The following is a 27,516-nucleotide window of genomic DNA, read 5'->3' as shown; positions in this document are numbered from 1 at the left end:
TATATATTTATATGTATATTATCGATCAATTTGTTTATTTTTAGTTGTTTTTTTTGTTGTATTGCCACATAATTTGTTAATCTTATTAGTTGAAATATAGTAGTAATGTATTGATTTGGTGTGATTCTTGTTGTTAGCATAATTTGTTTAATTGATTAGTGACTGTTCAATCTAACTAAATAGACTCGCATGTAAGTGATTTACCATTCAATTAAAGTTTACTGATTTCTAAATCATCCATGTGATAATGTAATTGGGATCCCAATTATCAATAGTTGGATAATCATAAGCTACAATGCTACATTATATGTATTAATAATTTAATTAAAGGTTGATCTATTCTCAAAATTATTAGTTAAGGTATTTAAATTCCATAATTTAGATATGACTTGCTATTATAACAATTCATACTACAAATATTTCATAATATAGGCAACGGTATTTATTTTTCAAAAGTTTCTTTAATTTTGTGATCTTGCCAGTAGTTGTGTGGTTGGAAATTGGGATTCAGTGGCGTAATCTAGAGAATTATTTTTTGTGTGAGTTTGAATTTGAGTTTGAGTTTGTGGATTGACTTGTAAAATTGACAATTTTTTAATAATGATCTATATTAATCCTATCAAATTATGCACGCATATTAAAACTCTTAGTACAGGTTATTATTATTATTATTATTATTATTATTATTATTATTATTATTATTATGAATTCTATGAATCAATGCAGTGCAAAATAATTATTTATTATGCATTCATCTCTGTTCATTCACTATAATATTTTTATATAAAATTAATATGGTATAAAAAATGATAGTATATAGAAGTAATTTTAATTGATAGTGAATAAATTAATTGAATGAAAAAAGTAGGAGGAAGGGAAAACGTTGGAGAGCAAAACAGGAAAAACAAAAATGGACTATATTATAAAAACGGAAAATGATTAGTTGACGGACTATTAATATATAGTACTACTATAGAATGGGTGGTTTGATAGGGATAATAAGATAAGTCAAGATAAGTATGTAGACTTCTGAGATAAGAATGAATATAAGACTTGAGATAAAAATTGAGATAAGAGTCGAGATAAGAATTGAGATAAGAATCAAATTTTATTTTTATCCGATTAATTAGATAAAAAAAACAAGTGGAGTGTTTGAAAAAAAAACGGTTATTAGCAAGTAATATCTCACAATTTTTGAAAATATTATTTTTTTTCCCATGAAACTTCTTCCTAAACCCTAAACTTTGATAAGGTGTCAATTTGCCGCCAGAAAAAGATTCCAGCCAAAACCAATGACAATATTAAGATGACAAGACAAAATCTATAATGCGCAGTCAAATCTATACATTAAAATGACGTGTTTTGTTGAATAATTTTTTTAAAACTAATACTATAAATTAAAAATAAAATAGATGTTATCATTAAAAAAATAAAATATAAATTAGAAAAATCTAAAGTTGTCCTAGCATCATCGTTTTCTCTTCATAATAACCTTCACGATGCATTTGATGAGCTCAAAAAACTATTGTTTGATTAAAATAAAAAATTTTAAAAAACATTTAATCTAATAAACAACATCAATTTGATTTGAGCATTACCAAATGCATCATTTTTTTTAAACACGTATATATGTTCACTTTGTGTGAACATGAGTACTAAGTGGACCAATGGCATACGGCTAGCAACCGCGCATATATTTTCTTTTTAGTTATACTATTTCTTTAGTTTTAAGTTATGTTAATGTGCTTAGTTATGTAGTCTGTTTACTTTTGGTTTACTAGTATTTTTTAATTGTTTTGATTTTGAGTTGTTATATGTAACGTCATTTAGATTAATTCTTGTAATTTTTAATTGTTTTACCAATTTTAGTTATATAGTTATTGTTTTCAGTTTTGTAATTATATGCGTTTTAGTTATATAGTCTGTCTAGGTCTGGTTTACTATTTTTTATTTGTTTTGATTTTTGATACTATACTCTTATCATTTTATTGTTTTATGTAATGTCCTTTAATAAATCCATTTTTAATTGTTTTCATTTTTACGGATTAGTCCGTAACTCGAGCAGAGCTGATCCGAAACCTGATGGGCTAGCTTGGTGAGTTAGACCTATGTGTAACTATTGTCTATTGTTCCATTTGTTTGACATCTAATTCGATACTTCATTGATGATTTTTATAATATAAATAACTATATAATGTGACCTTTAATTTTATTTAAATATAATAGTAGTAAATAAATAAATTAATTCACTCTTATTTTATATTCTTCATTCTAAGACATGCTTTAAAACTTCTGGAAATATTATTTTATTTTATTTATATAAATCTTAAATTAATATTTATTCATATTTAATGTAAGCATATATTTCCAAATTATTATAATTAAAAGTTCCATATCCTATAGAAATTTCTTTATCATTTCTTGGATTGATAACATGTTAATTTTATTGATAGTAGCTCGATTAAACCATTGGGCTATCCCGAAATCCAAACATTTAGCATTATTGTTCTAATATTACTTACATCTTATTTCTTACCTAACAATTTTCATTTTTTTTCTTTCTCTTATTAGACCATATTTCATCTTATCTCATTTTTTTTGTAATCTATATTACTTTTTATTACGTTCTTAATAAAATGAACCTTTTAAATACTTTATGAGATCTAAGGTTTATTTATATTTTTTCTAATTAAAATCATTTAAATATTTGTATGTTTTCCTTATCTTAAAATACTTAATTTGCGTGATCCATATTGCATGTTATTTTATGCATTCCAAAATGAACATTTAAACTACTTTATGATACCTAAACTTGTACAACTTAACAAATAATGTTTTTGTGTTTTTGTTTCTTAATTAAAATCAAGTTTGTTGATATTTTGTATGTACTCGTATTATTTATCTAAAATATTTATTTATACTTGTAATGTTCTTGGTAACCTCAATTTGGAGCTAGTAAAATCCATATAATTTTTACAAAACATTTTATAATCAATTCACATAGGTGCCTTGTATATCGATAGGATCTAATTTTTCTTCATGGTAGGGCGAAATAATTGCTTCGACCACCACCCCGATCAACATAATTATTTTTGGTAGAAGAAGACGTCAAACAACGTGTTTTGAGACTTGGAGTACATTTTCTGAAATTACAATTTTACTCTCGCTAAGTAAAAAAAAATACCGTGTTGTTTACTTCTACTAATTTCACTCCTTCCGTACAGCACAGGTGTACTAAGCTTATCACCATCAACCAAGAAAATAATCAAATACTAGTAATATTTTAATTAATTATTAGATCTAAGAATGGATGGATCTTTATTTATCGAATATTATCAACTCTAAGTTACAATATCATCATCATGAGGGTATTTTTGTCCAATTACTCTTCTAATTTTGGCGGGCTAATGATGACATGCCATAATTTATAAGATCAAATACTCTCTAAAAATATCATAATTTCGTTCACCACACTAGTGTGATTAAGATAACAATACAGTATCAGCAATCCTATCTGTGTCATAGTATCGTAAACGCAACATCACAATATCATTAATCATATTATCATCTTTATAATGATTCGTGTCCGGTCAAATGAGACAAACTATCTGAGACGGAGAGAGTATTAAAGAAAATCATCTTTATAATGATTCATTACATTTCTTAATATTCGTGTCCGGTCAAAATGAGACAAACTATCTGAGATGGAGGGAGTATTAAAGAAAATCATCTTTATAATGATTACGCAAATTTCTTCGATCATATGAATCTTTGCAATTGATATTTTGTTAAAATCCTCATTAATTACTTTAATTTATATATTTTTGGGAAAAATAAATTAAATCAATAAATTTATGTAAAATTTATAATATTTAGTGTTTTATGGGTGAGAAATTAGGTTCCATAATGATTTTGTGATCATATACTAAAATAAGCGAGAGGCTATATAAATCCTACGCTAAAATAACATACTTATTCAATAAATTGTAGTATTAGCTTCAGTTTGACACATAACATTAATCCTATGTCCCATATTAATTATTTATCATAGCATATGATCATATATCTTGTGTATAAATTTATTGTCGTGTCTAGAATTTCCTCATCCTTAGTCCTTACAAATTAATAAAAGTTATAAAGAACTAACTACTCTCTCAATTAGGCGTCAAAGGGTAGAAAAAGTTTTTATTGAATTCACATTATACTACTTAATTTAGTTAGATACATCAGATATATATTTATTGTTAATACTAATTCGATGCATAAGAAATAATTAAGCATTTGTGTTACTGGTGCGTCATCAATAAATGGTAATTGTCTCACTAAAGGCAATGCACACCCTCGCATTAATTATGAAAGTGCCTTTACAATACTATTTCCGGCTGTGTGACATAAAAAAAAAAATCAGTATAATCCGAGACATATATTAATTTTGTCTTAATATTATGATGTGATAACTCGATTGACATATATATCATATGACAATTGCATATTGGCAATTTGATTAATTCTTTTGCCATTTGAAGTTTTGGAAAAATGATTTTTAGAATAAATAGGAATAAACCGATGTTTAAGTAATTGATGGGAGATGTCGAGAGAGCCACAAATATTAATTAGGATCATTAATTAGCTAATGAAAAATTTATTATCATATTCTTTTCCCACTATAATGTAAAAGTGTTGGGGCATTTAATTGCACCACAATTTGACAACCCAACTGCATAATATTGCATTGGACTTTACAAACTTTATTATACCCCAGTTAAAAGCTACTAGATCTTTGTTTCTACTCTGCGTAATTATTTCAGAAAATACATATAGGATAGTTTCGATTTAAAAACAAATATTTGGAAAATTGCTAAAAGTTTAAATTTTAATTTTTGGATACCTAATATTTGAATAATGTAATAAAAATATTTCGCATCGAATTAATTTTCCTTATGAATAAGTTTTCACAAAATCTACAGGAGACTAGATTTAGTGCATTTAACAAAATAAAATTGAAGTTCACAAAAACTAAATGAGACTAGGTTACGTGCCCAATAATGACCCAACAACAAGTCTTATTTGCTTTAAAAAAATTATTTACATCTTCGAAAAAATTCATTTGCTTTAAAAAAAGTATAGACATTGATTCATGAAAATGTACCTATATTTTGTCATTTATCCTCGATTCGAGCTACTTGATGAGCCAATTTCATTCAATATATAGTTACTCATTAACTCATATGCTAAAATTGTCACAAGATGATGAGATTTTAAACCCCAAAATGTATTAAATGATATTATTTCACAATTTTGTTAAAATATAAAAATTTATTGCTGTTATTATTATTATTATTATTATTATTATTATCTTCTTCTGAATTAATAATTTAATTGAAGAAAATCTTAATTTAACAAGAAGAAAAAAATAAGTTAATTAATTAATATAATTTTTAAATCCTTATAATTTTATTGATATTTTCAAATGCATGATTAACAATCAATCATAAATTATAATTTTAAATATTAGTATATTCTTATAAATCATATTCTAATGTTACTTTCCCGTTAAACAAACAAGCCTAAAATTCAATAATATGGATAAACAAAACCTATAGTATACTCCATAGAGTTAACCTAAACAACACCATGATCCACAAAGAAAGCCAACTCAAATTCCTTACATAAATATTTTGGCTTATAATGTTGAGCTTATATGAATATTTTGATTAAACGATGTCGTCCTCGTCATCATCTTCATTAAAATAGTCGAAGGTGGCCGGTCCTCCGCCGTAACTTAAAGGCGGCAGCGCGTCTTCTTCTTCTTCCCTCTCCATGAACGGTGAGTATTTGGCATCTTCGTCTTCTTCTTCCCTCTCCATGAACGGTGAGTATTTGGCATCTTCGTCGTCAGAATTCCCAACCTTCTCTTCGTATGTTGGCTCGGTCAAGTCTTCCAGATCTTCCTCGTCTTCCACATCCAAGGGTTTAGCATTTTCCGGCGCCGCCTCTTTACTGGTAACTTCAGCTTCTGTGATCACATCACTTGCATGTTCAACCTGCTTAATTACAAAATAATTAAATTTATAGTACCACATAATTAAATAACAAAAAATAAATTAATTAAGCTAAGAGAAACATCAATTGAAGAAAGGACATTTAAATTACCTGAAGGGAGGACATGAGTTTATATTATTTTATGAATGTGGAGATAATTAAAATTGGATGAAAATGTATGACTTTGGTCTTCTTTATATAGGAATTTGTCGAATCCTTTAGTGCATTAGTATTATTCCTCTTCAACAACCAATCAAATTAAACTATAATCGTCACAAAAGAACAATTCTCAAACTTTGGATGTATTTGATTTATGTAATTTGAAGTTAACTATTTGGGATAAATTTGAAATTAGTGGCAATCCGGATTCCCATCAATCTTGGAATTGAAGCTGAAAACCACGGCGCTGTCTAACTATAGAATAAAGTTATAAACCATGCACTTTTTTGGTGAAAATACCTGCAAAAAGAGAATAAAAGAGAGCGTAAAGAAGATTAAAGTTGCAAAAGAAGTTAATAATTCAAGACTTTAGAGAGAAAGAACTCAATTCCCTTCCCACAAGACATCCTCACTTATAATCGAATTCGCATTTGGGTGCAAGAGTAGGATAAAGTATATTACATAGTCCGAGGATTGGCGTCTTAAGGCCATTCAGTAGCTGACACTGGACGTTCCCAAAACATGTAATATCGGGTCGGATCAATACAATAATAGACGCTTGTTTAAAGATTTTTGTACGAAATATATTATGAGAAAACCGGTGTCGGAGATTACCGAGCCTATATTTGATTTATTTATTAGCGCATGCTTGATATGCAAATCACCGGAGCTTTATTCGAGCTTGAATTGATTTTTTTTGGGAATTCAAATAAACCCAGATAATTGTGACAGAGATGATGAAATCAGTATAGATGCAGCCTTATTGAAACGTTAAAAAAGCTGAGTTTGTGACTCCACCACCACCACCACCCTCACCTCAGAAACGAGACGATAAGCTTGAAATCCGGTTACTTAAGGGTAACGTGAGCTTCCACAGTTGAATCAGTTACAACTATTTCCTTTTGAGTGCTCTCCTTTAGGGTGGAGGTCGCAGTTGAAATTGAGCCTGACGTTAAGAGGTCTCATGAAAACGACGTCTTCCAACTCTCTCTCTGACATCATCAGGAGCTTAATGAGCATGTCTCTTCTAGATTTCCTCTTGGGCTCCAAGATGTCTGCTATCTTCGCTGCTTTGATCGCTTGGCTATCGCCTTGAGAATTCAAATTCTTCTTCAGCCTCAAGTAAAGTGCAGCGTAAATAGCAGCCTAAACCAACAATAGAGGCAGATAAGATATACAAGTAAAATGCATGAAAGAACGAACGAGATGTGTACCTCACTTGTTCCGGGACTAGTGTTGATCGTGCAACCAATGCGGACTCTGCCTTCTTGCAGCTCCTCGCCAGAGGGCTGGCTTTCTGCTTCTGTTGTTGATCCTTCTCCAGGTGTTGTAAAGATAAGGCTATCAAGGTCATCATAAAACTTTTGCGTCGCACTCACCTGAAGCAGTTTGAAATTCAAAACTACAGAAATGAGGACACGTACAACTCAAGCAGAAAGTGATACCTTCTGTGACGGCGCAGTTTGTCTCTCTACCCCTGTGATTTCAGATGCTGCCCCTCTAGCCTGACACCATATGCATCCTTGATGGGGTTGCTCTATTAGATCAGCGTATTCAGGAATATAAACGATCAACTCTATATCAACTCTCCCTGAGATATTTGAATGCATGAACGGACCAGTGTTAGGTTTCATAGTGCAACTGTTAATACATGCCAAGGGAAAGATCGAATAATTTAAGACTGTTTCAGGACTCACTACGCATACATGAAGCTAGATAGAAGATGAATTGAATGCAAGTGGAATAACCGAATAACCAACAATTTTACTGTTAAATTGACTGAAAAACTATACTTGCACCCATAAAGAACAAATACCTGGCAACAGATGGAAACACTCTGAATGATCGAGGTCTACTTCGGATTGACTATCTCTGCAACAGTCCATAAGTTACACCAGGAAAGTAGAAAGCAAGTCCATTTTTCTGCCAATATTCATACTTACACAGAATACATCTTCTCAATAGATGACGTGAGCCAATAAGGAAGTCCAAGGTTCCCAAAGTTCGACAAAGACAAGGGTGTGCCTGATCCAGATCCTTCGTTGAATTTAACCACTCTCTGGCCAACTTCAGTGATAAACTTATGAGCATCTATCCTCCAAAATCCTTCCCTCTAATAAAACAAATAAAAACAAGAACAAGTCTCGGTACCTTCATCATAGAATACTACATCATCCTGACAAGAGGTAACTGATGACATTAGACTGCCATATTGGATTTCCTCCAGCGAACAATTTGTATCAACTTGCTGCTTCAACCAATGCGCAGGCAACTGCCGCAGTGGCTCACATTTCTCAAGAATCATCTGCTCACAAATCTCCAAAATTTTTTAAGATTCTTTGAGGCAGTAAGAAGTCAGTGGGGGCAGGGATAGTAAACATGTCAATAAGAATAATAAAAGGTTAAAAGGTCAATACCTTCTATAACATCTCTGATAAGGCCTGATTTCAAATCTACAATCCACAGAGTTCCAAAGCTACATAGAAAAGTGATGGAAAGATGAATTAGACTGGCATCGATAGTTTCATGTTAATGAAGGTACGTCAACTGGAGTTCACTAAATCCTCATCATTCATCAGCCAGGACCATTTTTTTCTCTAACAATATATAGCAGAAGAGAAATTTTAATTAAAAAGTAGTAAAAGGGACAAGTCATCATACTTCTGTTACTAGCCGTCCTACTGGTTGTTCACTTACGAGCTAATGCGTATATACTTATACTATTATATATGTGATTTTCTGCCGAAATGTTATTTCTGAATATTACCGCAGAGGATATCGATATTGACTGATGAAATAAATATGAGTTGTGATTTACCTTTTATTGAGTACAAAGATATCGTTTTCTGATGACTTCAGAAGATGCCAAGGGAACAAGAGTGATTCAGGATTATACTCTTCCGACTTCATCTTTATACTCCTTTTACTCCATATCTTATCTACAATCCACTCCCACAAACCCTTCTCCTGACTACCACCACTTACTGGAAAAACAGTCTCCACAACCCTCGCCTCCATATCAGCCCTCCTGATGGCATGATTCTTTGGAGAAAAGAGAAAATTCATCAACCCAACATAAAGGCATAAACTTTGAAAAATTACTAGAGAAGACAAAATTGGTGACAAAGAGCACAACAACAAAGCTTATAAAAACCTTTCTACTAACAATTGAGAAAGCTGGAGATTATTGCAGAATTTGACATATCAAAACCTCAATTAAATGAGAAGAATTGAGTAAAAAATATAGGAATAAAACCTTAGCCACTTAAAAAGAAAAAGGATATATGAAGTTAGGCCATGTAACAAGATTATTATTTTATTTTAATTGCAAAACGTTTCTCGTAGCAGTTAATGCATTATTAGACCCCATCATATTGGTTCGTTGGGATTCGTCGGATAATCTTGTTTTATAAAATACGACCTTTTAAAAGACCAGTTGAAAAGAAAGTCAATAAACTCTGTAAACCAGCAAGAGCTGGGTCAGGTCAATTTTTGCTAGAAATCTGATCAGAATTGAGTGCTAACTGAATTTCATCATTTCTACGATGAATTAAAATTTCATACTCAGTCACAAAATCTCACAATTAATATTTGCCTCTGTCCTAGTTTATTCTTTATTCTACTCTCTACAAGCCAGAAAGCTTTTTAAACATCATAAAGCTTTATCCATTAGGAAATGACCATGGACAAGAAAAACTTGATGACTTGAAGCTACACTTAAGGTGTTGTTTGTTGAGAGTGCCCCTTAATACTTAATTAACCAAATTGCGTTCTCACCTATAAAAGGCAGCTGCCCTTTCTGCGAATGCCACTTAGCTGAACTTTGTCTCATCAAATTGAAATTGATTGCAATCAGGTTTAACTGAATATACCTTACTAAAATGCACAAATCTGAGAACCTTGTCTTGGAAGCTCTACACTGTGTAATGTAATCGTATTCATTTCTTCTCTTCACTAAAGTGATTCCCTCTATTATATGTTTGCTAGATCAAATCCCTAGCCTATCATGATTTTTGTAACAAAAAGTAATTGAGAGACGCATAAGAGGTTTACCTCAGAATCCACGAAATATAGGCAATCTTCAGAAGAATCATAGAAAGAAGCTGCCGGTCTCATCAACTTTGCCATTTCAAACTCTCCATCTTCAAAACCAGGAGAAGAACCAATCTGGGAGGATAAAACAAATTTTCATTATGCATTCCCTTTATAGCACACTGGATTATTTACACAAAAAAAGCCTAAAACTAAGATGTGCAATCCACTACATACCGCATCCAAAATATTTCCATTGCTGTTGAGCACAATAATCCTGTGATGATTAACATCAGAAAGGAATAACCGATTGCCACCCGCATCTGCTGAAATGCATGCTGCAAAAATAAGAATGAAGATTAATAATTACAACAAAATGTTCTTGTAACCCGTCTTTACACAAACAGAAAAATAACAGTTTGAGGCTGGAAAATCCATACACTTTGGATTACCAAGCACAATTTATGCACTTTTATGAAGCTAAGCCATTTGGATTCTCTGCTTAGTGCTTACAAACCTGATGTGCCTTCTATTTTCTATTCATCTAAACACTTGGAAACCTGATCAGAACTACTAATTCCAACCAACAATATCAAAACTCCATCTCCAGTGCATACATACCAAGAACCATTTTACTCAGAAAAGAAGTTCTTCACAAAGTCTCTATTTTTCTTTTCCCTATCCCTCAATAAAATATACCTAGTGTAACCTCTATACAAGAAGCGCCTACCTGGGAAGGAAAACAATAAATTCCACAAAGCGGAACAAACATCTGGTTCCTTAAAAACTTCAATGGGCTTGTTCCAAGTGCTTTTCACATCAACGACATTAGTGTCCTTGCTAACTTCAGCATTGAAATCATTAATATCTGCGAATATGCCAGCAATCAAGAGAATGAGAAATTAACTTTCAAACACTTTTAATCCCATCAGAAAATGATTGAGCATCACAAAATTTAAAAAAATACAGCAAGAAACCTGAAACCAAGAACAAAAAGCAAACATATTGATAGTAATTAGCTCTCTCAAATATAAGGAAAAAAGATAAGCTTGAGTACCTTTGTGAAGAACCATAAGATCCACATCCTTTCCAGGGTACATTGTTGGATTCTGAAGACCTTTTGACAATAAGAAGCAGGGGACATTTGTCTCCTATAACAGAAAAATTAAAGAAATAAACAAAAGGAATTCGGAATGTAAACATGCTACTAACTGGCTTAGACAATGCATACCTATCAAAAATATTTACATTGTCGAGCAGCATAAAACTTTTGAGTATAAACATCCCATTACACTATTGTTCACATAAGAAACACGTTGTGCTAGAAAGTACAAAAATCAAGGTTGAGTTACTTTTCTATTTCTCAATTAATTGTAACCAGCCCAATAGAGCTTAACAAAAATTTCTATAAACTTCATATTCCACTGTGCATTTAAAAAATCCAAGGCAGCTAGAGGGAATTCAAAATGTGAATTTCAATACATTTAACATTTAGATAGTTGAAAAGTTTAGTAAAATCCAAAACATGATCTAAAAGGTGATGGGAAGGATTCTAATCACTATATAGTCAAGATAGATGTGATAATGCAAGAATCAATTGGAATAGTACTCCATGCAATACTTTTCTCAACTTTATAGAGCAGCCAAAACAAATTCTGCTTGTCAAAATAACAATAACTATGTTAACACACAGGTTACACGTAAATTTAAGAATTTTCAGTAGATAAATGTGAGTTATACACAACCTTGCTAAAAGGTTCCAATAAGTAACAAACCTCAGGAATATTCTTGTTCGACAACAAGATAGGAAAAGTAATGTAACCCTTGGTGATTGTCCGAAGATGTGAAGAAATATCATCCAGACATACTGATGGACAGAGTTGCAAAGCAATAACTTGAAGGTGAGGATATCTGCAACATCATATGAGCCGGTAATAAACCCAATTGTTCTACACATGCCAATTGTTTTAAGGACACTAATTTGCCAATGCATTATACCTCTGCTGAAGTGATTTTGCCTTTTCAATCATTTTGGTAGTATTTTGATTAGCCTCAAATGATCCTCCATTATATTGAACAACAACAACTAGTAAAACCCCATCTCCCTTGATCATATTTTCCCTTCCTGGAGCCGTATTCAACCAGAAGTGAGAAGGTCCTGTAATAATCAGTGTTACACTCTATTTCACAAATTCAAAAAGGGGTTTGCAAAACTCTCAAAATTGTAAGCTAGAGGAGTAGCAGTAAACCAAATATTGCTATAGATAGGTAATAGTATGCTAATATCTTGAGAACAGGAAATCAACACAAAACACACCATAAAGAAACATACAGACATTGGGAATTTGGATATTTCTTTCAACAATGTCAGAGATTGGTCGTTTTTCAAATCTTTAAAGACATGGAAAACTCAAGTTTCTTTGGTACAGTTGCCACCCAACAGTTTTCTGAAAAGGGGGGTAGTGATCTAAAGGGAGAAAATACTCTAGATGAATCTAACACTAAAAATGCATCTCCCAACATTTTGAACCAGTCTGCATTCTTTCAATTTCTTTAGAAAAGCCTTAGTGGTCAGCATAAGTATCTTATTATTGTCTCTTACTAAATACTAACTATAATAGTAAGTTGAGCATCTTGATAAAATAGACAGAATTAGTGTTGCCCACGGTTCAAAAACCGGCGGTTCCGGTTCGGAACCGCCGGTTCCGGTTTTGTCGAAGGTGGAACCGGAACCGAACCGTGAGGCTATTTCACGGTTCCGGTTCGAAAACCGGCGGTTCCGGTTCCGGTTCCGGTTCGGAACCGCCGGTTTTTCCGGCGGTTTAGGCGGTTCCGGTTCGAAACCGGCGGTTTCGCGGTTCGGTTTTTTTTTTTTTGTTGTTTTTTTTTTTTGAATTTGAAATTTGGATTTATATAACAAATTGGAACAAGACAATGTATAATTCAAATAGAAATACGGCGAATAAGGAGAAAATGATATCAATTTTATTGAGTTTGAGTTGTAACGGACAACGATACATTACAATTTACAATACATATACATAATACATCTACAAGACTACAACTACAAGTATACAACATACAACAATGTAATATAATTTACATTGAAAAAAACATGAAATGGGGGGAAAAAATTGAAAAGGGCTTGAGCTCAACTTAAACTTTCAAAGTTAAACTTTTCAAATTTAAGTTGAGTTGCCTACGTATCCACAATTTTATTGAGGAATTAAAATCCACGTAGTTCTCGGGATGATGACATATTGCTATGTAGAAATGTAGAAATATGGAATAATATATATTTTTTTGTTTTAGCAATTGAGAAAGAAAGACAACTTATAGAACTACGGGAACAAGTATAAGTATATAACAATGCGTAATAAGAGTAGCACTTGCGTAATTAAATGGAAGCACGATAGCACAAATGAGAAATTGGAGACAAAGAGAGAGAATTGGGAGATTGAAGAGAGAAACTCTTATGGAAGAATTCGAATTTGAAAAAAAAAAATTGAATATTCGGAAAACCGGCGGTTTTGGCGGAAAACCGCCGGAACCGCCGGTTTCCGAGCAAAACCGCCGGTTTTCACGGTTAACCGCCGGTTAACCGCCAAAAAACCGCCGAAACCGGCCGGTTTTGCAGCTGAAAAGCTGCCGCCGTCGGCCCCATCCCCGATGCCTTGATATACGCGCCCAAACCGGCGGTTCCGCCGGTTAACCGCCGGTTCTGAACCGTCCCGAACCGCCGGTTTGGTGACGGTTCCGGTTCGGAATATCTTGAACCTGAACCGGACCGCGACCCGAATTGCGACGGTTCCGGTTCGGGAAAATTGCCACGGTTCCGGTTCGGCGGTTAACCGCCGGAACCGGAACCGGTGGGCATCTATAGACAGAATTATGCAGACAGTTGGGAAACAAAATGAATCACACATCTGAGCAGAGCTTTTTTTTATCATATGATGCCACTGCTGCATTTTGTTGTCTTTCACCTGGCAAAAAAACACACTAAAGAACTTCCCAAAATTCTCAGTTACAATGTGCAAAGCTATATTCTACTCATCTGATTGCACCCTCAGTGCCTGACTACAAATGTTGATGCTTATGGACATAAATAAGATCAACAAGTACATGATAACCTGGTTTTCAAAATTTTATCTAGCCAGTAGCCACTTCTTACACAGTTTCAAGCTTAGCCTAAAATCCTGCTCAACTAATCCTAGACAAACTGTCAGAAATTTATCAGATAACCAACTCCCATTTCATGCTAGATGAACAGTCTCACCAACTGATACAATAGTTTATGGGGTTCACCAATTCATTGTAGCAATATGCATGCTACTCAAAAGATGAATGTTGCTCTGTCTTTTGCAAGGCTATTTGGAAGGTCAGAAAAGACTGTTGAACCTTCTTTAAAGATCTCATACCATTCAAAGACTGTTAAGTGTCAACTCTCTATTCCTTCAGAAACACTGACCCTTTTCCTTAAGCATAGACAATTCAGAATCATTCAATACCTAGGCTTATTTTCAAACCTTTAAAGAACATCTAACTGAAAACAGTATACACTAACAAGGATTCAAACTAGTACTATACAATTTCCTCTCTTCTATTCAACAGATTCCATCTATGAGAAGATTGTCATTATTTTCCTCAGACTCCAAACATGATTAGATGTGCATCAAACAGGTGAAAAATAAAATTAGAAGTCATTTACCTCACAAAAAAAGTGGGAATCAAAACAAAGCTATTAAGATGAAATGATTATTTATATAGAAAATGTTCAGAAGAGTGATAGTTATCTCTATAAGCATGTAATGAGAAAAATGCCATTGTATCTCATCACATTCACTGTATTCATTCTTAGTGTGTGCACTGATGTTTTCAGAACAGATAAGAACTCTTCTCACCTCTAGGCTGATGAAGCAAAGACCGAATAAAGGACAAAGCATTGTCCTTGGAGACCGCCTTATCTTTCCTCTTTGATCGAGTTGAATACCTAAAAAAGGCTGTCAGTGTCACCAATAAGTTAGATAATAAACATTATAGAGATTAGAGAGAGCAAGTGAGGAATGAAAATCGAGCTAGAGTCAGTTCCGCATCTAAAAGATCAAATCCGAAAGAAAAGCTCGAAGAATTCCTAACCTCTGCCAATGACGGCCAGCTACACCAAACCCCTCGCATAACCAAGCTGCAGCGCCGCTGCCGTCGGTTAAAACATTGATGCCCGTTGTAGATGACGGGTAAAAGGCAGCTTTGAAGTAGAGAAATTAAAACGGGGAGCAAGCAAATTCCAAGTATCCAAAAGCAAAATACTCTTTTTTACAACGTAAGATGGAGAATGTATTGATTCTTTACCGGGAAAAACTTGGAAAACACGATGCAGCCGTCGAAATCCGAAGTACATCTTCAACAGATAGTTGGAATTTCTGACGAGCTGTCTCCTGTCAAGACGAAGAAATTCGGGTACGACGCCGCCAAGGCCAAGACGAAATCTGTCGAGGAAGCCCTAGATGATTGGGTGAAGAAGAAGGCCGATTGGTACTGTAAATGAAGTTCGATTATGATTTTGAAGTAGCTATGTTTGGCACTGATTAGGTTGGGCTTATGTACTATTTGATGATGAAAAGGAGGAGAGTGCTTGATTTCTGTTTCGATTTCTTGCTCCTTTTCAATTTTCTGATGTTAAATCAGCAAAATTAAAGTTTTTGTTTCTTTATACTTCCTCCGTGTTAATAAAGTTTTTGTTTCTTTGTACTCCCTCCGTTCCAAAAAAAAAAATTTGAGACAAAACTTTTAGGCACGGAGATTAAGAATTTATATTAAATAAATAGAAGAGATGGAAAAAGTAAAAAAAGATAAGAGAGAGTAAAGTAAATGATGGAATAAATTAATAGTGATTAGATGTTTTGTCTTTTGTTAAAAAAAATGACTCAACTTTTTTGAGACGGAGGGAGTATTATGTTTTTGTGTTCTAACTTCTAATGCTTTAGTTATGGAGAGAATATTAATCCGGAATCCTGAGTTAGTACAATATTTGGGGATTTGGGGGAGTTAGAGCATCAGCAATGGCGTTCGTCCCCGCGGACGTCCGACCGGCGTGCTAGACGTCCGCGCGGGACGTCCACCATTGTGCAAGGTCGCGACGGATACGGACGTCCGCTGCGGACACCGGAGTTCCGCGGGGTTCCGCGGACGTCCGCCATTGCCGAGATACGACGGACGTCCCGATTTTTTATTTATTTTATTTCTTTTTTGTTTAAAAGTCTATATATACGGCTCGTTAAACTCCATTTCATTCGCACCACTTGTTATAACAAGTTTCTTTCTCTCTAAATTTTTTTTATATATCTGTAATGGCGGGTAGTGGTAGTGGTAGTGGTGGGCATTATGAACACATGATGCGACTGATTCATGCACGTGTGCGGGAGGCAGCGGATAGGGAGGAACAAGCGGCCTTGGAGCCGGCGGTACCTCGACTCATCCATCGTCGATCTATAGTACCCTGGGACCACCTCGCTGCACACTGTCGGTTGTACGAAGATTACTTCGCTCCGGAGCCACGATATGGGGAGAACATGTTCCGGCGACGTTTTAGGATGCATCGTCCGCTCTTTCTGCGTATCGTGGGCGCTTTAGAGAGTCGATACGAGTATTTCAGGGTGCGGGAAGATGTGGCTGGTAAACCCGGCCATACGCCGATTCAGAAGGGCACTGCCACAATCAGGCAGTTGGCATACGGAGGTGCGACCGACATGTTCGACGAGTACCTCCACATCGGCGAGACGACTGCCCGCGAGTTCCTGAAGTATTTTTGTCAGGACGTTATGGAGATATTCGGGGATAGATATCTTCGGAAGTCTACCCCCGAAGATTGGCAGGCTCTGTTGGATATGCACGGGTTTTCGGGAATGTTATGCATCATAGATTGTATGCACTTGGAGTGGAAGAACTACTCCGCTGCTTGGAAAGGGATGTACACTACTGGTTTCAAGGGCAAGAATCCCACGATGATCCTTGAAGCGGTAGCTGACTACCGGCTGTGGATTTGGCATGTCTATTTTGGAGTAGCCGGGTCTAACAACGATATCAACGTCCTCCAGTCGTCGCCCCTTTTCAACGACCAATGCATGGGCGTTGGTCCGGCCGTCAATTTCGTCGTCAATGGCAACCAGCATAATATGAGCTATTATTTGGCGGATGGGATATACCCTATGTGGTCAGTCTTTGTGAAGACGATCAGATGCCCAACAGATGAAAAGAAGATATATTTTACGGGTCGTCAAGAGGCAACGAGCAAGGATGTGGAGCAGGCATTTGGTGCGCTCCAGGCTCAATGGACGGCAGTGAAGGGTCCACCACGACTGTGGTATGTTGACAGCATCGCCGACATCATGTACGCATGTATTATCATGCACAACATGATTGTCGAAGATGAAGGTCCGGCAATGACTAATTGGACCAATGATGATGCTGATGCTGCAGGCCCAAGCCACGGATTGGCCACTAGCAATGTACGCATGGGGATACCCCATGGCGAAGTCGATCGAGTCCGTGCATTTGCCGACATGCGCCAAAAACAAGCCCATGTTCGACTCCAGAACGATATTATTGAAGAAGTATGGCAGCGGAGGGGTCGTCGTTGATGTAGTTTTTAATTATTGAAATGTATTTTTTTTATTTGGTGAAATGTACTTTTTATTATTTAATGGAATTTTTTTCCTTATTTGTGTCGAAATTTTAATTCCGTAAATTGTTTAATTACGGAAATTGTTTAATTTTTGAATTTGTGAATTTTTATTATTGTGGGAAGTCTGTCGGGATGTCCTTGGGAATGTCCGCCATTGTGCAGTAGGATGTATGTTTGAGGTGGCATCCGCAGTGGGATGTTCGTATGACGTGGCAGGAGGTGTTTTTGGGATGTCCGTCGGGACATCTGCACCACTGCTAATGCTCTTAGAGTCGGTTTGAATTTTTATAAATTTATGTGATTCGTCTTAGGGTTGTATTGGCGCATTGGATGGAATATACATAAATGTCCTTGTAAGTAATGCGGATAAGGCGATAAGCCATGTTCCGGAGTATGTTCATAACAACTCAAACCTTGTGTGTTCTGGCTTCCATCTCCGGATGTAACACCCGCGAATTTTCGAGTAATAAATTTTTTTATTATTATTGAATGCGATATAGTGATTAATTTTAAATTTCTAAAAAATAATATTTAATTTCTCGTGGAGCGAGGAATTAATATTTTGGGCTTGCATGAATAAAAGTTCTTTGGCGCGATGAATTCTTTTAGTTCTTTATGAACTTTGTGAAATACAAAATCTTGGTTTATTAATCTAGTGGATACGTTTGTGAATTATTATAGTACTTGGCATAACACCAAAGGACTATTTATGTTGTTGGATTGCGCGAAGGAGAGTGCGTACTGTGTTTTAATATTCATACTTGCAAAGTGTGAATTGTTTTTGGTGTAGAGGAATACCTTCGACCTTCGTGGAATTTATTGGAAGTGCTATATGTAGTATGCAACATGTTTGGAAATCAATGATCGATTTTGAAGAATTAATATTTAGAACAACACTAAATATTAATTGTTGCAATGAGCGATTTTAATCTTTGTTGGAAACGGGACGACGAAATTAATTAAAGTTTTCCGTGAACTTTAATTAATAAAAAGATATGCGAAAAGTAAATTTTGGGCTTCTCAATTAAATAAAGTCCAATGTTTTACTTTACAATTTGGCTTTGGACTATTAAATTAAAAGAGTCTAAAACAAATAAACAAAATTACATCTTTTGGGCTACACTCTAAATGAGTCCAATTAAAGTAAATAAAATTGTGGGAGATATCTTTTGAGCCCAGTCCTTATTTCTTTTCTTCACGGCAGATTCCCCATCGTGATTTTATTCTTCAATTCTGCTCCAAAAAGTTTGATCGGTTTGCACCCCACTCTGCAGCCGTTGCCTGCAAAATAAATCACCAGTAACTCCTAATCATGGTGGTTAGTTACTTTTAATTCAGCCAATAATAAATAATTGACTTTTAAATCATCGAATTAATTGAGAATTAATCTCAAATCAATTCCTTGCTTTCACTCCCTCTTAATCACGGCAGTCTCACTTTCACAATTCGTCCATCTGCAAATCAGTAGCAAAAGAGAGTATAAGAATTTTCGTCCCCATTCCTACAATTCACGGTAACACTCCTTTCATCGCCCCAAACTCATGCATTTATTCTCATAGAATTCACGGCAGAAACCGGGAGTTTGAAGAACTGCCAAGCTCCTTATTCAATACCCATTCTAAATCATAGGTAAATTCATTCAAAGTTCATGTATCAATCTCCACAACTCTTTTGAAATATTCAAGCATATACAATTTGTCTTGACAGAATCATAACTGGGAGGGACTTTTCCTTTCGCCTTCACAAAGCGAGTTCAACAGAAGGTAAAAAAATCCTCCCCATCCCTTTTACTCCAAACATCAAGCATATCACTTTGTTGCATCAATCGAAACTCGAAACCGATTTAAAACGATCAAACAAACTCGCAACAGTGATAACAATACAACCAATTGAACACTCCCACGGTTAAATCAAAATACGAAAGAAACATAATTTGGTAATGAGAACTTATCTTTCGGGGCTGTTCGGAGCGAACTCGGGCAGTTGCGGTTCGTTTCGGGACTGCTCGTCTGTCGACGGCGATCTCCGGAACAGGAACTGCACAGCAGCGGCAGGAGCTACTGCCAGGGCTGACCAAGGGCAGCGCCGTCGCTACGGGGAGAGTCCGACTGCGGTAGAAACTAGGGTGCAACGGAGGCGGCAGCAGCAGCGGTCCGGCGTGACGTCTGCGGGTGTGACAGCGGCAACCCAGACACGCCGAGACTCTAAATCGGAACCAAGGAGCAGCGTCGAATTTTGAGACGATGAGAAATTGAGGACGGCGAAGGGAGTGTAGTCGGCGGTGGAGAGTAACCGGGCGTCGCTTGAGTCGGAGGAGGCGGCGAGAAATTGCGAAAGACGACGGAGAGTAACCGCCTTATCTTTCCTCCTTGATCGAGTTGAATACCTGAAAGAGGCTCTCAATGTCACCAATAAGTTAGGATAATAAACACTTCACCAAGCAGTCTATAGGGATTAGAGAGAGCAAGTGAGGAACGAAAATCAAGCTACAGTCAGTTTCACATCAAACAGAAATAGAAAAAAAACATCAAATCCGAAAGACAAGCTCGAAGAATTCCTAACCTCTGCCAATGACGACCAGCTATACCAAAACCCTCGCATAACCACCAAGCTGCAGCGCCGCTGCCGTCGGTAAAAACATTGATGCCCGTTGCAGAGGGCTGGTAAAAGGCACTTTTAAAGTAGTGAAATTAAAATGGGGAGCAAGCAAATTCCAAGTATCCAAAAGCAAAATAAATACTCTCTTTTACAACGTAAGAAGGAGAATGAGTTGATTCTTTACCGGGATATATCCTGGGAAAAACTTGGAAAACAAGATGCAGCCTTCGAAATCTGAAGTGCATCTTCGACGGTTAGTTGGAATTTCTTCTTTTCTTTCTGGATTACTTAAGGACGGCGGTTCTTTGATTTTCGCTTCTGGGTTTGGCGAGGTTTAAGAATAAAGAGGTTTATCAAATCTCTCTATCTATATAAATACTAGTATTACCGTTTTTTCACAGATTTATCCGTTTGAGTTGAGAATGATTAAATTCGTATTGAATTTAATGTATTGTTTTTGATAAATGAATCAAAAGAATATTTTTGTAGATATAAAACTTGATAAGTATTCCCCCGTCCCGGCTAAGATGACACATTTCGTAGCCGGCACGAGATTTTAGGAGTTGTTGGTTAATGTATTTAATTAGAGAGAGAAAAGGTGGGTGACAAGTATTAAAATAGAGAGACAAAGAGAGATGAATATTTTAATTGGAGTAAGAAAAAATGGTTGAGTGTATTAATTGGAGAGAGATGGAGGGAGAAAGTTTCCACAAAAGGAAATGTGTCATCTTACTTGGGACAAACTAAAAAGGAAAACGTGTCATCTTAAGTGGGACGAATGGAGTATATCATTTTCGTTTATAATCATAACAATGAGAATTTATGTTGATGTAGTAATCCTAATACATTGAGAAATAACGTATGTATCATTTTTTTCTATAGCCGTCGTGACAATTACCAAGAGTGAGGTCCATTCTTGACACATGAAAGTTAGCCACTTTCGGTTATTTTGGCCAATGCTCTGCACACTTTCCTACCTGTCTCTTTATTGTACATATTATGCGTTTTCTCTTGCTGTTCAGATTAAGGTCGAGCGATATATCTCTTCAAATTAAATTTCCTACAGTCTCTTGGTAAAACTGATAGAACTTCGTTAAAATAGGTCATGTTGTAAAGCATTGCTTCTCTTTTCTGATCCCTATATATGTCTCCGGTGTAAAGCCGCCGCCTCCGGAGTAGGATTATTGTTTAATTTGAATCCTAATTTTGTTGTGAATGTTTGTAGTTGTTGGAGCTGTAATGTATAGACTATGTTAATGCTATTGAGAAGTCAATTTTCGTTCATGTTTAATTAGAACGGAAAATTTGAATAGATTAGTTCGGCAAAGGTTTTGATTTTTTAATTTAAAATTTTTTTAAATAATAATTTTAATTTTTGAATTAACGAGCCGTCCAGAATGGACTGATTCCGGCCCGAGTTCAAATGTGTGGAATGCAATAATTCAAAACGTAATGTAAAGGATAAAAATCATAAAAACGTAATATGTTTAGGACCATATTTGGCCTTTACTCCCTACTTCCCATAAAAATATGAGCATATAATATGCCACAGGAATTAAGACAAAATTAATCAAGTGAGATAGAGGAAAGGAATAGTAGTTAAAATAGTGTTAATGGATAGTCGAGACCCCTATTATTATTAGCCTTTTAATGGTGGTATAAATTGTAAATAACTTGATGCATATGGGTAATAAATTGGGATAACTTTTTAGGAACGGAAATGCCCATATTTTAAAAATCTGTGCCGTTTCAAAAATTCCTATTTTGAGTATAATAGTATTTGTATTTGTTTGAGTTTTTGGCCGTGAGTTGGTTGGTCATGGGACTGGGCAGGGCTTTTTATGGTCTTGGGCCTATTTTTGAAAAACGCCCTAATTGGAACTCATTTCGGTTAGCCCAGATCTGTTTCTTTTCATTGATGGGCTGGATCATGAAATATATCTTTTCCAATATATAAATGTGAACAACTTGCAAGAACTACTCAAAAAACTTTTATAAAATCAATTTGATTTTGTAAATTTCCACCTAGGCATGGGGAACGGTTCTCGGTTAAGGTTAAGGTTAAGGTTAGGTGCCGGTTATTAAGTAGAAGTTAACCGAGAACCGAAAGGTTAGAACCGAATAACCGTTATTTTTTAATATTTAATTTTTATATATTTATTTTAATTTTATTGTTTTGGTTTTAATAAAGTAAAAATTAGAAACCTCCACGCCGTTGCTGCTCTTCTCTCCTCTCCTCTCCACGTTGTTGTTCGGATTGAAGGTATGCTCTTCTTTTCTCTTCATGCATGATGCTCTCCGAAATTTACTACTACATGTCTAATACTTCGCTATATGCAGACATACAACAATTTAGCAGATTAGGAATTATCTAATGTATATGTTATATTTAAATTATTTAACTTATGTTGCACAAATTAGGAATTATTGTTGGTGAGATAGATTAGTGAAGGAGGTAATTAGTGTGAGGGATTTATAAGTGTGTTTTTTATTTTTACCGAATGTATTTGCATTGCAATTGAGTTCGGTTCCTTCGGTGGAACCGAAGACCGAACCGACAAAGGGTGTGGTTCGGTTGGAACCGACCAAATCCCCACCCCTATTTCCACCCCACAAAATCATCATCAATCTCAATATGTGACACCATTCAAATCTGCAAAATTACCTAATTAAACAAGACCTTTTTGATCCTAGTAGTTAAATTTGGAATTACAAAGAGAGGTTGCATTCTGAGCATCAACATCAACAGAGATGACACACGTGCTATTAGTGGTGGCCGTTATCTTAAACAAGTTGAGCACCTTAGCTCTCCCGTGGAGCGTGGTGGACGACGTAAAGTTGAAGCGTCGCGCCGCCAAATCCTCCATAAACCCGGGATTCGCCACCACACGGTCCCCATCCACGAATAAATCCGTGCTGATGTCGTGACTCCCGCGCGCCGGGATGGCGTCCTCTTGTATGGGCGCTTCCGCCACTGGCGCGCCGCGGTAGCTCACGAAGGCCGTGCTGTTCTCGTACCTGAAGCTCGCATGGTTCGGGTTGTTGACTGTCACGAGCATCCCCAGCGTGACGTTGATTTGGAAATCGGACCCGAAAGATATGTGTTTTAGCGTGGCTTGCTGCATTGTGATTTTGGGGTTTTTGGGTTTTAGAACTGCAAACCATAGGATTAACGCTGTCACGATAAGGCTTACTATCACAACTATTGTCACAACACCACATATTTTTAAGGATTTTGGGATTCTCATTGTCCTTTTTCTTGAGGAATTGTTGATCAAGGTTGTGATATATTTTGTATTTGTAAAAGTTCCTTTTTGGTTTGTTAAAGAAAAGGCCAAAAAGAGATGGTTTGGGGATGGTTACTATGTAGTCTCTATCATAATTTGAGAAAGACAAGTGTTATAGTGTTCATTACAATGGGACATGTATTTTATTATGGCAAGACGGTCTAAATTATGCCGAGGTAAATTCTATATTTTGTGTATTAATACCGTTTCTCGAGAAAAATCTAAGTATTTGAGATAGTTAGGTATTATGATTTCTTGTCGTCATCCAGTGAAAAATACAAATAATATATCATTCAATAATTGAGATGTGTGTTAAACACAACCCAAGTAGTACTAGCTTCATTGGATTTAGTGAAGAAGTAATCAAGGGTAATTTCCACCTCTATCTCTGCTAAATACACGGTTTACTTGATCAATATTTTTGGCAACTATCTATCAAATTGTTACATTACACAAACTAGAAGTTGCAAATTTTATGAATTATAAATTACATTCATACCAAATGAAGGCCTAAGAAATACAGATAAATAAAAAGGCTTTGATAACTAATGACACAGGTTTGTTACCTAATATACATCCAAGTCCCACAATCTGCATCACCACAAAACATCAACTATCTTACTCTTTACAATGCCCTCCTCACCCGAAACAAAATAAGTTTCTCGTATTTTTTCGCGTTACATACCTTGTTCGTCTACCAATTCCTGCCCCTTCACTATATGCAATTCAGCCGGCTAAACAAGAGAGTTTTTTCCTACAGCTTCCTCTACGCTTTGTGAAGTCTCTTCATATGCGTGGGGACTTTCTTCCAAGTACAAACGAAGGAATTTCAAAAGGCTATATAGTTAAGCATGGCCACTCTATCTATGATTTTATGCAACTTCGATATTTGTTGGTCCCCTGACAAATTTGGCGCTCGACTTTGCTGCTGACCTTGAGGAGGAACCGGAAATAGAGTTTGGGGAGGAAGTTGACTTGGACTTCTTCCGTTTGTCCTTCTTCTTTTCCGAGGAGGCCATGTCTCTAAACATCTCGGACCCTGATTGTTGCCGCATGGACTCCCCAAAATCTGTTAAAAAACGGAAATGAGGACATACTAAATACATAAGAGAACAATCAACAGAAGTAACTCAAGGCGAGGCACGCTAAATGTGACGATAATTCACCTTGATACGGATGATATAAACTACATGGACTCGACAGACAAAGAGATAAACAACCAATGATACAACATAATGAAGGAACATAATTAACAGAAACAAAACATTGGTTAAAATCACATTTTCTGAATAAAAAAAGTGGTACTTCAGGTGTTCTAGCACGGTGCAAACATGGAGCATGTGACCGATACGAAAAGCGGTCTTTTTCAAGCACAACTCCACCAATCTCCAAACCCCTCGTGACAGAAGATCCAAAACCACCCCTGCTTTAAGGCAAAGAATCTTTCGAAACTGCACTCTCATAATTCATAAATAATGTCCAAGAACAAGAAGTACAGGTGTACAACCAACATAAAGGACATATTTTCATTTTTGCAGTCAATAATTTCAGCCCCGTGACAATGCCATTAGATTTGTCCAAATCCATTTAGCACATGGCACTATTACTACACAGACAACTCCCCCTTTTTAGCCCTTGACACACTTTGTACTAATCACTCAAAATGTTTTCCCACTTCTTTCAACAGCTGTCAACATTCTCCAATAATGGAGTTGACTAACTTATTACTCAAAACTTGATAGAAATTGGGGAAGAACACACCTTGAGAGGACCATGGAGAGAGTGCCGAGCCAGAGTTCCCGATCGATGTGGCTGCGAAATCCGGCCCCGTCTTGAATTCACTCATCTGCATTCAGTGAAATGAAATTGATTACACAAGAAATTTTTCAAATTGAATTCATAATTTTTGTAAAAGGGGAAAAAACTCACCCAACTTGGTGCTGTTCCAGTTGAGCCATCCCAGCCAATATGTGCAACATGCTTAACATCAGTTGGGTATCCAATCTCTAATTCACGCTCCTTCACAACTGCAAACAATTATCTAATCATTTAATAAAAGTTTTATGTGTTAAAGAATGTAATTAAGATCTGACTAAAGAGGGAATCTACCGAAGAATTGAGAGATTGTGTATTTGAATCCTTTGTAGAGCCCTTTCATTGCTGTTGCTGTTGCTACAACCAAAACACCAAAGCAAACACATTCAAGAGCTAATTGAGCTGTTTAAACTAAAAGGGCTGAAAAAAGATAACAACTTTAGCATTAAATTGAACGATTATACAACTACAACATAACAATGCGGATGAAGCTGCAAAATATTCGGAAAACAAGCATGCAAGATTGGATTTTTAGTGTGCCCAAAATCCTAAAAGCAAGAATTGGAAGAGGGAGATGAAGAACTGAGGAATTGAAACAAGAAAAGGCTAAAACTCACCTTTTAGAGCATGCACACGAAACCGGATTGGGCAAGCTGCTGTGTACTAGTAATAATTAAAGAATCATCAAATGTAAAAAACAAGAAAATGTGGATTATTGCTCAAGACCTTGAAGTTTTTTGTGGGGTTTTGAGGGTAGAGAGAGAGAAAAACTGTATACGAAAGAGAGAGAAAATAAGAGCTGGAGAGCCACGAAAATCTTTCAGAGAGATGGACATGGGTGGATTTGAAGGCAGGAAAAACTCAAAAAAATGAAAATTAAAGAAAATAGTTTAAAAATTTAATAAAACATGAGGCACGTAAAAGTCAATCGATTCTGCTGAGTATTTAAATTTTTGGAAAACGGGAATTAAAATAAAGAGTAAAGGCCAAAATTGGTCCTGAACATATAGTCATTTTACGATTTTGGTCCTAAACATTATCTTTTGGATTTTTTGGTCCTGCACATATGGACATTTGATCATTTTGGTCCTCCGTCAATATTTCCGTTAAAAACTAAGAGCATCCGCAGCGGTGGCGGTTGGCGCCACCGCCGTCCGTGCAAGCGGCAAGGCGAAGGACCGCCACCGCTGCAACCGCGCCGCTGGCACGGCGCTGCTCGATGTATCGAGCACGTCCGTGCCAGCGGACGCACACGTGGCGGTCTCCCATTCGCCAACGGCATAGCCGTTGGTTTCAAACATTTTTTTATTTTTTTTTTAAAAAATCGGATTTTTATTAAAAAAATCGATAAAAAATAAAAAAAAAAAAAAAAATTCACTTCCCCAAAAAATTATATCCGTTTATAACCGTTTTTCCCCACTTTTTAATTTTTTTTTTATTTTTTTACCCCAAAAATACACACTTTCATCTATAAATACCCCCAATTTCACTCCAAAAAATTCACACTTTCACTACACAATTCTCATCATCAATCTCTCATATCCATTTTCATCTTCCTCTCACACCCTACAACACCACTATGTCCGGTAACGACGACAACCCAAGCGGCTCTCACGGTTGGAACCCCGAATGGTTCGGTTCGCAACCGTTTCATAGTCCGGAAACGGAATATTCGGCCCCTCCTCTCACCCAAGATTCGGGCGTTCCGAGTGGCTACCGGCCATACCCAATCGACGATCAAGGTGCCTCCGATGGGCGCTACGGGTGGACACCGGAGCCTAGGCCTCGCGCCCCTTCCCAAATGCCGAATCCTCCATCTCGCGCCGGTGTCCGCACACCGTACTCACCGGCGGAGATGGAAAGATTGTTCAAGGCGTACTTGGAAATCTCCGAAGATGCGGT

General features: G+C 36.0%; 3 protein-coding genes across 5 annotated transcripts; all 3 read right to left on the bottom strand.

The window, feature by feature from the left end:
* Positions 1–5,553: 5,553 nt before the first annotated feature.
* Positions 5,554–8,490, bottom strand: LOC121777251. The gene is made up of 8 exons (XM_042174442.1): positions 8,353–8,490; positions 8,145–8,260; positions 8,018–8,073; positions 7,647–7,792; positions 7,416–7,580; positions 7,018–7,347; positions 6,154–6,501; positions 5,554–6,044 (listed from the first exon to the last, which is right to left on the bottom strand). The coding sequence occupies exons 1-6, from the start codon at positions 8,359–8,361 to the stop codon at positions 7,084–7,086; spliced, it is 756 nt and encodes a 251-aa protein (XP_042030376.1). The 5' UTR covers positions 8,362–8,490; the 3' UTR covers positions 5,554–6,044; positions 6,154–6,501; positions 7,018–7,083.
* Positions 8,364–15,897, bottom strand: LOC121777250. Of its 2 annotated transcripts, none has more exons than XM_042174440.1 (12): positions 15,583–15,897; positions 15,370–15,478; positions 15,135–15,223; positions 12,232–12,391; positions 12,009–12,144; positions 11,291–11,384; positions 10,964–11,101; positions 10,471–10,571; positions 10,255–10,368; positions 9,020–9,243; positions 8,619–8,677; positions 8,364–8,506 (listed from the first exon to the last, which is right to left on the bottom strand). In XM_042174440.1, the coding sequence occupies exons 1-12, from the start codon at positions 15,629–15,631 to the stop codon at positions 8,496–8,498; spliced, it is 1,284 nt and encodes a 427-aa protein (XP_042030374.1). In that variant the 5' UTR covers positions 15,632–15,897; the 3' UTR covers positions 8,364–8,495. The 2 variants fall into 2 exon arrangements, with proteins under 2 accessions (XP_042030374.1, XP_042030375.1); XM_042174441.1 differs by having other exon boundaries at positions 8,387–8,518.
* Positions 15,898–24,317: 8,420 nt separating this feature from the next.
* Positions 24,318–26,453, bottom strand: LOC121775961 (CRIB domain-containing protein RIC10-like). 2 transcript variants are annotated; one of them, XM_042173068.1, is made up of 5 exons: positions 26,232–26,453; positions 25,909–25,971; positions 25,729–25,826; positions 25,561–25,645; positions 24,318–24,868 (listed from the first exon to the last, which is right to left on the bottom strand). In XM_042173068.1, the coding sequence occupies exons 2-5, from the start codon at positions 25,955–25,957 to the stop codon at positions 24,672–24,674; spliced, it is 429 nt and encodes a 142-aa protein (XP_042029002.1). In that variant the 5' UTR covers positions 25,958–25,971; positions 26,232–26,453; the 3' UTR covers positions 24,318–24,671. The 2 variants fall into 2 exon arrangements, with proteins under 2 accessions (XP_042029002.1, XP_042029003.1); XM_042173069.1 differs by having other exon boundaries at positions 25,909–25,965.
* Positions 26,454–27,516: the final 1,063 nt, after the last annotated feature.

The sequence above is a fragment of the Salvia splendens genome, chromosome 18 (genome assembly GCF_004379255.2).
Source record: "Salvia splendens isolate huo1 chromosome 18, SspV2, whole genome shotgun sequence".
NCBI classification, from domain to species: Eukaryota; Viridiplantae; Streptophyta; class Magnoliopsida; order Lamiales; family Lamiaceae; genus Salvia; species Salvia splendens.
Note: the sequence above shows the minus strand (reverse complement) of the source record. Positions and strands in the feature narration are given on the sequence as shown.